The 11,595-nt window shown below is 33.0% G+C and overlaps 1 protein-coding gene across 11 annotated transcripts; it reads left to right on the top strand.

Annotated features, from left to right (window-relative positions):
* The first annotated feature begins 480 nt into the window (after positions 1 to 480).
* LOC100784908 (uncharacterized) lies at positions 481 to 8,948 on the top strand. 11 transcript variants are annotated; one of them, XM_041006693.1, is made up of 13 exons: positions 481 to 567; positions 912 to 1,040; positions 1,423 to 1,511; positions 2,051 to 2,898; positions 3,186 to 3,271; positions 3,378 to 3,472; positions 3,657 to 3,962; positions 4,137 to 4,646; positions 4,910 to 5,600; positions 5,714 to 5,944; positions 6,056 to 6,180; positions 6,806 to 7,176; positions 7,600 to 8,948. In XM_041006693.1, the coding sequence occupies exons 4-13, from the start codon at positions 2,089 to 2,091 to the stop codon at positions 8,608 to 8,610; spliced, it is 4,236 nt and encodes a 1,411-aa protein (XP_040862627.1). In that variant the 5' UTR covers positions 481 to 567; positions 912 to 1,040; positions 1,423 to 1,511; positions 2,051 to 2,088; the 3' UTR covers positions 8,611 to 8,948. The 11 variants fall into 11 exon arrangements, with proteins under 11 accessions (XP_040862627.1, XP_014619466.1, XP_014619464.1 ...); XM_014763980.3 differs by having other exon boundaries at positions 528 to 1,040; positions 6,806 to 7,165; XM_014763978.2 differs by having other exon boundaries at positions 558 to 1,040; positions 2,123 to 2,898.
* The last annotated feature ends 2,647 nt before the right edge of the window (positions 8,949 to 11,595 follow it).

The raw sequence follows: 11,595 nt of genomic DNA, 5'->3' as shown, positions 1-11,595 counted from the left end.
TAACGATTGAAATTGATCATTTTCATATAATACATAATTTATATATATATATATATATATATATATATATATATATATATTATATGAAATGAAGTATTTTAAAGCATATATCTTAAAAAAGATAATTTAATATCATCGTTATTAGTTTTTAATCCTTATGTAATATTTTAAAACTCGAATTATTTTATAATTAAGAATGCTTAGTCCACTATCTATCTCCCTTCACCTTTCTCACATGTTGGCCTAAAAAAACTCACTTATTGTTTGTTACTTATATGGCAAGAAAATTTGAAGATATACGCAAAAAATGTGAGGCATCAAGGCTTGTCACAGCGACGTTACTCCTGCCCCACGCGCACCTTTCCCACGTGTTCCCAGTGACTTCACACGCAACCCGTAACACGCGTCTAACAATCCTCACACGTGCAAGCTGTACCTTTCATTCATTTTTTCTTTCAAAGTTTTAAAACAATCAGTAACCGATAATTAAAAAGAAAAAAGAATCTTACGTGGGAAGACCCGTATAGAATCTGCCAGGAAAACAAAAAAAAGGCGAAAAACGAAATTGTAGGTTTTTGCATTTACTTTTTTTGCGCTGATTTTAATTTTCTAACATGTAAAAAATCCAGCGAGAGTGGAAGCAAAATTTCTGGGAGGAAGAAGAGAAAACCCATCTGAAACCCACCCAAAATATATATAAAAAAAAGAGAGAGAGAGAGAGAGATGAGAGCGTTTGGTTAGATGTAATTCTCGTGAGAAAAAATTCCATTTCAGAGATTTATTCTTTTGCCACTTCAGATCACAGACAGAAAAATTATGTGTTGATGTGCTAATATTATTATTATTATTATTATTATTCATAAATGCTCTGACTGAAATTTCATATTGCATATCCTTGAATTCGCATTCAGTTGGTGGTCGTAGCGCTGATTTTCCTGTTAATTTGAAGAGAGGTTTTTGCGACTCGAAACGACGTCGTATAAGACACTTTGCGCTTGATTATCATATGCAATGCGACCAACGTGGCTTGGAAGGAAGAGGCATGTCAATTCCTTTCTAGTTAGGGTTTTTATTCTTATTATTATTCGGAATTTTTTCTCATCGAATTTTTTGTATAATTCTCTCGGATTTTTGTTTTCCGTTGCATTGATAAGAGAGCTCTGGAGAACATGTATTCGTTTTCTCGTAGTAGCTAATTCAGTGTGTGTTTTATTAGGGTTTGATTTGTCAGTTGAAGGGATTTTGGGATTTGTACGAGATTGTCGCTTTTTGCGTCATTAGTTGACTGACTACTTGGCATTTTTAGCTGGTTGCAATTATGCTATCATTGATTTAGTTTTCCGTGTTTTTACATGCATGCTATTTTCTGTTGCAAGTGATAGTTGTTAATGTGGTTTGAATTTCCGTTGTAGATGACAACAGTTTTGAGAGGAGTTTTCATACGCAAAGACCTCAATATTGAGTAATCACGATGTTCAAGAGAATATGGTGAGATAGATATACATTACAGGGTAATTCACAACCTGTCCTTTTTCTTCTCTTGTTGCAATCCATTTATATACATAGATGTATGTGAAATAGCAACCTTATTTGGATCACATTATCTGATAAGTTTGTTTTCTCCCCATTATTTTCCTCTTCTTGCTTGATGGGACAATTGAATGCTTTTGATGATTGGGCAAGTAGCTTTGAGGGTCTGACTACTTTAGATTCTCAAATCTTGGTGACTGGCAATTTTCTTGGAAAGTAGTTGCTTTCTTAAAGTTCTTCTATTAGTGTTTTCTATATATTCACTATCATACCATTAATTATGATTATGTTTTCCTCTCCTAAGTAGTAGAGCAATATAAACATTGGAAGCAACAACCAACAATCTTCCTTTTCTACTATTTTGTGACGCGTTTTAGTTAAGGTGCAAAATTTCGACAGTGGACTGGAGGGAGCCTTAGGCTTGTAAAATGAAATAGCAAGAGCTAATTTCCTTATAGTGGGAGTCTGAATTGAAGGTTTTATCTTTTTTCTTTTTTAAATCATACTTTGTTTATTTTAGGTATCACACAAATCTGAAAGAAATTTGTCAAACATTCTATGATTCAGAACGCTGATATGAGACTCGAATCAGGGACTTGTAATGTGTGCTCAGCTGCTTGTTCATCTTGCATGCATCCTAACCGAGCTCTCATGGGGTCAAAGGCTGAAGAATTCTCTGATGAAAACTGTCGCTTAGGGGAGGTTAATCAGTATTGTGATGAGAGTGATAGATCTTCTCTTGGGAGCAGAGCTTGTGAAAGGTTGAAGCATGGTGTCAGTGAAACCAGTCACAAGCCTAGTGTTTCTTCCACTCATGATTCTCTATCTGAAAATGCTGAGAACAGTCAAGCCTTATCAGAGAAGTATCAGGATTCCAAGTGTTTAGAAAGTCTTGATGATAGCACTTCTTGTATTAGTAGGACCAGTAATGCTAATTTAGCGAGCAGTTGCCATCAGATAAATACAGACAGAATAAATATATCTTGTAGTTCAACTTCAGTTAGTCACTTAGTGGCAGAAGGATCTGGAAATGGGCCAACTGTTGACATATCTAGTTTGTCAGAATGTTGTATGGAAAATGTTGATTCATCATTGACCAAAGAGAGAGTACCTATTATTGTTCCTGGTGAAAAATCTCTGGCAGATAAGGAAAACCTAAATAATGGTACAGCCAAGGTTTCAATTGAAATATGTCCAAAGTCAGAAGAAGATACTGAAAATAATGTTGATGTTGCGGAAGATGATGATCATAAATATTCAGCCCATGATGGATTGCATGAGAAGGTTGAGGAGCTGATTAAATCATCTGGAAGGGCTGAACCTCAATCAGAAGATGAGAGTGATGAATCAGATGTTGTTGAGCATGATGTGAGTACATTTCCTTTCATTATTTTAGTTTATTTTTCATCAAAAATTAAACTTGATGGAGATGAAAATGGGAGAAGTAAAATGTGATGATGGTTTGAAATTTGGATGTAGATATATGCATGCATACTCTCAATTATTTTGAGGCCTGTGGTAATGCCAAACAATCAACCCAGTTTATAAATATTCCACATACTCCTTTTCATAATCTCTTAATTGTTTTTTTCCTTGTTGTAAACTTTTCTGATGTTGCGTACTGAGTTTGTTTCCCCTAATTGACTGGGAAATAGGTAAAAGTATGTGACATCTGTGGAGATGCTGGTCGTGAGGATCTACTTGCCATATGTAGTAGGTGCAGTGATGGTGCAGAGCACACGTATGTACAAGATCCTTTTATATTACCTCTTCTTAGCTTCTATCACATTTTTGCATGGTTCTTTTTAGCTAAAATGAGACTTAACATTCTGGTATCCATGAATCAGCTATTGCATGCGGGAAATGCTTGAGAAGGTCCCTGAAGGGGACTGGTTATGTGAAGAATGCAAGTGTGCAGAGGAGACTGCAAATCGAAAGCTAGGTAAGCGTGAAGTTGTTTATATACAGCATTTTTTTATTTTAAAAAAGATTGTGCATGATATTGAAGAAGAGTGCCCTTCAATCTGAAATTCTGCAGCCTTTATTCGTACTTTAGTTTTGGTAGCATAAGTTTTCAAGTACCCATATCCATGCTAACAAATTTGTGAAATTTAATTGTGGTTTAGATATTGAAGAAAAAAAAAATCACAAAGTTAGTTCAACTTCACAAATTTCTGGCAAAAGACCTTCTCAAAGCATGGAAATAGCTACAGCAGCAAAAAGGCAAGCTCTTGAATCAAGCACGGGATCACCAAAGGCATCAAGCCCTAAGAGAATAGTCCCACTGTCGCGGGAATCTTCATTCAAGAGCATGGATAAAGAAAAGATGAAATCTGGTCAACAGAAGATCCCCATGCATAACCACCTCGGTGGCGATGACACAGAACTTGCCCGTTCTCTATCAGCTGGCCCTCGGAGTCAAAATGCAAGGAGTATGGATTTATTTGATATCTATTGAGCTTCATTACAATGTTCTACTTTATTTTCTTTGTTCCTTAATCCTTATAAGCAGCTATGGATTCCATGGCAAACATATCTTGTCTCCAATTTCCCTGAGTTTCATCTTTTCATTTATTTAAAGCCTGATTTTTTGTTCCTATGAATAGGTACATTGCTGAAGTCTAATTCATTCAACAACAATTCCAAGCCAAGAGTCAAACTTGTTGATGAAGTTGTTCCCCAAAAGCAGAAAGGGGTTGTTGAACATATTTCTAAGAATATGGAGACACCTGCTGGGATGATAAGCAAATCAATGTCATTCAAATTGTCGAATTTGGGTCGTTCAAATGCTGTTGAATCAAAAGTGAAAATGATCTCTTCTAAGCCTGGAACGACACAGGATTTGAAAGCATCAAGACATGCAAAAGATTCTGCTTCATTTGACAGGAAATTTCTGTCTAAGATTGATCGACCTGTCATTTGTTCAACCATGGTTAGTTCTGTTGTTTCCACATCAAAGGGTGATCCGAAGCTTACACCACATGGCGAAACTGCTAAACCTTCTACAGTTAACAACAATAGAGAGTTTAAGGTCAACCAAGATGGAAAATTATATTCATTATCGAAGTCTATGAATAATACTAGCAGTAAAAGTCCAGAACCTCAAGTTAGTTCAGGTTTGAGTGTGATCTCAATTGGAAGCATATTATTCTTGTTATATTATTTTAATTTTAACCTTCTTTTAAATGGTTCAATTAGCTGCTTTTTGATATTTCAGTTTTCTGTGTAGTAACAGGCTAACAGCATTTTCTATAAAATTTTCTCTTATTTTAATTTTAGTAGGAGCATCTTCCAATGATGGATTTTGTGCTTGGAACTAAGTGGACTATGTTTTCTGCAAAGATGATTTCTTATTTAGTTATTGTTTTGAATTTTGCAGATAGAACATCAACAAGTGTCGATGAAACTCAACAGGATAAGCTGCCTCGATCACAGGATACAGCTAATCAGGTTGACAAAGCCAAAGATAGTTCCATTGATCATGTGATGTCAGGTGTTACTAATGCTTCAAAAAGCTCATTCTGTCGTAAATGTAAAGATTTTGGCCATGCTACAGAATGTTGTACAGTTAGTGGTACGCAGGAATTTGGTGCCGAATCATCAGTCATTGCCACAAGTAGTTCAAAAGAGGAGATGCATGAGGGAAATAGATTGAAAGCTGCAATCCAGGCAGCTTTGCTTAGAAGGCCTGAAATACACAAGAGGAAAGAAGCTCCGGATCAAACTAATGAGTTTCCTACATCAAGCACTGGTTTGAAACGCGAAGTCACTTCTCAAAAGCAAGTGTTGGTTTCCAGTACATTGAAGAATAGTATATCTGCTGAAGAAAGCAATATGAAGCAGGAAATCATTGTGAATTCTACAGTTGAAACCTCCAAATGTCCATCTGCCAATGATCTGAAGCAAGTTAAATTTTGTCGAACTGATTTTTGCTCTCAGCTGAGAAAGTCAGATTCTGTTGGTCCCACTTCTGGAAAGCCTGTAGTGAGAGACTTGCCCAATAATGCCATGGAAATATCAAGTATTCTTTCAAAGATGTCAGTCATTCCAGAATATGAGTACATCTGGCAGTATGTAACATCTTGTGATGAGCTAGTTTACCTTTTGCTCTGGATTGCTTTTGTTTTATTACTGTTCATGTTTTGTCATCAAGTGTGTTTTATGAGTGTTGTTGTTCACGCAGGGGTGTCTTTAAAGTGCATAGAAATGGAATGCCTCCTGACTTGTATACTGGGATTCAAGCACATTTATCTGCATGTGCTTCCCCTAAGGTTCATGAGGTAGTGAAGAAATTTTTACCTGAAGTTTCACTAAATGAAGTTTCTCGATTGAGCATATGGCCTTCACAATTTCATCAAGGTGGTGCTAAGGAAGATAATATTGCTCTTTACTTCTTTGCCAAAGACATTGAAAGGCAAGGATATGAATATCACTCTTTTATTGACAGTAGGCTTTGAAATGCAAACATATTTCTCTGTTTCCTATCTTGTAATTATTTTCCTTTTTTAACCATTTTCTATTACAGTTATGAGAGGTATTACAAGGGTCTATTGGATCACATGATTAGAAATGATTTAGCACTTAGGGGGACTTCTGATGGTGTTGAACTTCTTATATTTGCATCTAATCAGCTTCCAGAAGATTCACAACGTAAGAAATTATTCTGGACTCTTGCTAAACAATCCCTGATAGTAGGTACCTTGCAAATGATGTGTCTGGGTTTGGTGTTGGGTTGAAGTTTATGCCTGCATTAATGTTCAAATTCTCTAGAAATTAAGTTCATATGCAATTTTGCAATGTCTTGGACAAAGACAATGGGAATTGTATCTTACAAAGAGTTGCTTACAGTTGTTTTATATTGTATTTTAGATTTTTTTGTTATAAATGATATAGCTATTTGGGGGGACTTGGGTGTATTTATACCTGGTGCTGGTTGGTAATGCCCCCATTCATTTTGAATTAGAATTCTATATATTATTTTATAAGATGTTGGAATTCTAAAAACGACTTATCTGGATGAAATAAATGAAGGTCATAAAGACTGATAGTGCTTTTTATTGAATTTGGTTTTGTACTAAAGTGATGATTTGTTGTGCATCTAGTTGGCATTAGTTTGTTGATAGTGTTATGCGTGAATTTTCTCCCTTTTGATCATTGGTGGAGTGTGCTCACTGCTCAGGGCTGCTTGGCAGTTTACTTGCGTGAAATTATAAGTGTTCATCTATGTAGCAAGGCTTTGTTAATAAGAAAATCAATTGCTTAAACTGTCTTGCAGGTTGGAATATGTTATTTTTCCTATGGGGTATATTTAGGGGGAGGAGGATCAATCACTTAGATTCCACAAAAAAGATATGTATTCCCAGTTTGAATGTGATGCCAAATGAGAAAGATTTTCCAACAGCTGTCATGACTTTGTCTGAAACTCGGTGTTCACCTAAGCGCATGGATGAAGAGTTCATTGACCAAGATCACAATATGGTAAGTAGGAATTTTGATGGCAAAGAAACTATTTTTGACCAGACACATTTGGGTTTACTAGTAAACTTAGAGAGACAAGACGCTAGAATCAACACCAAATCTACATCAGGGATTCCAACCATCAGGACACAATTGTGTCAACAAATGAATTCCACTGGTTCGTCCCTGGTAATGTTTTTTCCTTAAATATGCTGTTTGATAGATTCAAGAGTTTCTGTTTGCTATTTGATAAAAATCTGCTTACATTCTGTCAACTTTGTGATCTGATCTTGATCTGTAATAATTTTGAGTTAGAAATTCTATTTGGTTCTTTTGGATTATATAGAGTATAGACTATGTACAGATTAGTTTTTATAAATTGTTTTACGCTTGGATGGTCCTACAATGAGGTTAAGTTGTTAATTATATAAACTTGCCCATCATTCAATTATTATACTCAAGGAAAGATTAAACATAGTAAAACAAGAAAATGCTGCTATGTGATTTCATGTTAACCACTTTTTAGGAGAGAACAAGTTATAAGTGTTTTATGAAGAGTCCTGCTGCTAGTCATCTCATTGTTTTTTTTTTAAATGTTTTTGGTTTGTGCAGAGAGATAGTGTTCCAGAGCATCGACAATACATAGAGTCTAAACCTCCTGAAGCAATGGAAACTAGTGTAAGTAGTAGGATTGTGGAAACAAAAACTAATCATGATATTTCTGTTAAGCAAGAGAACTCTTTGTCTTCGGGGATCCCTTCGGTTGGTTACCAAGAGATAGATACTGCAAGCAATATCAATAGGGATAAAATTTTGGACAGAACAAACAATGATGAGAATCAGCAAAGGCCTAAAAGGAAACAGATGGAAGATGATCTTGATATTAACGTTGAGGCAACGTTTCTGGGAGACCTGACTGTGAAAGCGGTCAACTGTCAACTACCTAATGATAAAAAAGTTAAGCATATAGATCTTTCAGATACAGCTGTGGAAGCTTCTGCAGTTAGTTGTCAGAAAATGCCTTGGAATGAGGTAAATGGAAAATTTGAAAACGGAGAAAGTTATAGCAAGAAGCTGCAAACAGGTTTTGGTGGAATTCACGGATGTTATGATTCTGGAGCCAGGGAATCTTTTAATGGTAGTTTTGCGTCACTTGTAAATGATCTTGGTTCCTGTTCTTCAGGGGAGAACAAACGGTGCAAAAAACCTTGTGATGAGAAAATCATCCACGAGGACTTAGGAGCGATGGAAAGAACCTTCTTTCCTGTTGATACTCGTAAAAAAAAAGACTCGGGGATGGTACTGAATGAGCCTCGTGCATACGTGGACCAATTTCAAGTTGGAATTCCAAATCTAGAGCTTGGTTTGGGGGGTGAAACGAAACCGTCACACAAGGGTATGCTGCCTTTCTTTGTTGGTGCGGTTGACAAGAAAAATAGCCAGGAAAAGACTCCAGATATATTGACAGATGAGCGAGAGGATGAGAATGTTGCTGCGTCTCTTTCCCTGTCTCTATCTTTTCCATCTTCAAACAAGGAACACGTCAAACCTGTTACAAAAGCTGAGGATGGGCATAATGTGAATTCGCCGTATCTCCTTTTTGGGAGATTCACGGACAAATAAATATGCTGCGCTGCTATTTCTCTAATCATGTACATTATCTATCTTGTTCCAGATGCCTTGGATAAGGCTATAGCCCATCATGTATGTAACCGTCCAGTGAGACCTTATACAAAGGAGACGGCCAACTGTTCATGTGCCCAGCAAAATATAAGTTTTTTTTTCCTTTCTACTCCTTTGTCAAATACATGCTTTTGTACTCTCTTTTTTGGTTTCAGAACGCATGGTTACGGCTGTTTGTATATATAGAGAGAATTTCAGCCGATATAATTTCAGAAATGTTACGAGGAACTTGCGGATGACTATTTTTTATGACAGGGTTTCCTTTGTTCCTGGCTTCATCATTGCTCTTTCCAGTTATAATTAATGAGCACTTAATTATTTGTTGCTCCCAGTTAATTTGTGAAAGCAGTGAGGCATCCCTCTGCTTGGCTGTTCGCCTGAGATGACATGACAGTTGATTTTAAACATTTTCGAATGTGACAAGGTTTCTTGTTATCCTGTACAGAAATTTAAGGTAGTGTTTGATTTAAATTCTGTTGGAAGAATTTGAGATGAAAATTTTTGAAGTTAGTGTGGGTTCCACCTCTTTAAGGTAATGTTTAATTCAAATATTTTACCTCTTCTCATTTTCATACCTTTTTTATTTCTTTAAATCAAACACAGGTTAAGTGAATTTGTTTACTAAATTTTTCAGTTATGTTGACGAGGTAGACGTCACTGCATGATATTAAAGTCTGTTGGTTCTAAGTAGCATCATGCCCGACGTGAAATTAGGCTATAACGAGCAAATTTTTGTAGTATTTATTTCTATTTCTATTCAGTTATAACTTACAATTAGGCTATATATCTCATTCTCCACGTCACCTATTTTTTCTTATCTCTTTATTTTTCATCACGCATCTGTTCTTGGAAACAGAGGACAAAGCATTGAACAAAAAGATAAGCCAACTTAATCTGCAATTGGTGATGTTTCTTTCTTCACGTTCGAGAGGTGGTAATAACGTACTTCTGCACAGCTCGGAAGTGGAAGCTAGCATGTGAGGTGTTTCCTGTTCATTTTGTTTGTTGCTCTGATGTCGGTGATACTATTAAGAAATTGAAGATTATCTTTGCCCCGCGGTTTTTTTTCATTTCAATTCTGTTTTGGGGGTTTGAAAAAGAAAGTCCTGTACTGCCGGACTATTCTCCTCGCCCTCCTTTTCCCAGCCAATTCATCAAGTCGGGGTATTTTTTTTTTTAAAAAATTATCAATTGGAGGTCAATTTTGAATTATTATCTATTTTGGGTAAATTAAAAGTCACAATATCCGTTTTGACTTTTGTTTTTTATTTTTTAATTGAAGTCGTAAATTTTTTTACGACTTGTTATTTAAAAAAAAAATTATAATTTCTAAGTTTTTTTTTTTTTACGATTTCAAAGTCTTATAAGATTTTTTACAATATTTATTTATGAAAAAAAAATTATATGACTTTAAAATTATAAAAAAAAACTACAATTTAAAAGTTAGAAATGATGCTACGACTTTCAATTCAAAAGTCATAATATTTGTTATCACTTATCTTAAAAAGAGTAATAATTCAAAATCAACTCCTAATTAGTAATTTTGAAGAAAAAAATTATCCTCACTTGGTAAATTGACCAAACTATTAGTAATATCATAAATTTTCATCCTTTGTGTTGATTATAAAACTATTTCTTGGTTAGAGATTTAATGCTCATTACCAAGAATTTATGAAAATTGAACAAAGATTATCTTTCACAAACTCAATCTGATGAGTAACATATTAAGTTTTTATATTAAAAAAATAAAAAATATACAAAATAAAAAATAAGCTAAATTATAACTTTAGTCTCCAATAATTTTGATTCTCCTATTTTAAAATTAAGAAATTTAATCCTCTTATTTTTTTCAAAATAAGAAATTTTGGTCAATTAATTATCTAAAGTCAAACATTAATTTTAATATGACATAAAACATATGTAAGTTGTTTACATAGTACTTATGTGAAAAAAAATTAAATGAGATAAAAAAAAATAAAATATTTTAATAGGAAATAAATTCATAATTCTTTATTAATGAATAAGATGATAAATTACTAACAAACTTATTTTATTTAATCAACTGTGTTAATATTATTTTTTATGTATTATTAATCAAGAATTATTACTTTTTTCTTTAAATTATCAAAATATTTAATATATAAATCTTTTTAAATTTATTTTATATAGATTTATATGCTTTTATTTTGAATAACTTACATATTTTTATTTTTATTTTACCAATTTATAATTAAATTTCAGAAATTAATATGTAAATTATTTATATAATTTTTCAAAAATTGATTTTAATATACAGATTATTTTTATTCTAATTATTTTCATAAAATTAAAAATATTTATATATTAAATATTTTTTAATTTATAAATTTTAAGAATTTTAAAAAAAATAATAACTCTCGAAGTTAATATAGTAAAACAAAGCAAATATTTTATTGTCTTGGCTATGAATATTTTACGTAAATAATTAAAGTAAAAATTATTTATATATTAAAATTAATTTTAAAAAAAACTATGTAAATAACTTACATATTTATTTATGAAATTTAATTATCAATTGATAAAATAAAAAAAATACGTAAAATTAAAAACATATAAATAATATAAAAATATTTATGTATTAGATATTTTTAATTTATAAATTTTGATAATTTGAAAAAAAATAATAATTTTTTTACTAATGATAGATAAAAAAAATAATTTTTATTTAATTAATTAAACAAATCAAGTATCTTTCTACTTTATTTTTTTGTATATAAATAAATGCTCATATTAAAACTCTTTTTAGTTTTTACTTTATTTAATTTTTTTTACAAACAATATTATCTACCTAAGTTTCATGTCACCACCAATATATCATATTAAAGTTAAAATTTAACTTTGAATGATCAACCAGTAAAAAAATTCAAAATTACTTATGTCAAAAAA

The sequence above is a fragment of the Glycine max genome, chromosome 11 (genome assembly GCF_000004515.6).
Source record: "Glycine max cultivar Williams 82 chromosome 11, Glycine_max_v4.0, whole genome shotgun sequence".
Taxonomy (NCBI): Eukaryota; Viridiplantae; Streptophyta; class Magnoliopsida; order Fabales; family Fabaceae; genus Glycine; species Glycine max.
This window is presented reverse-complemented; position numbering and strand designations above follow the sequence as displayed.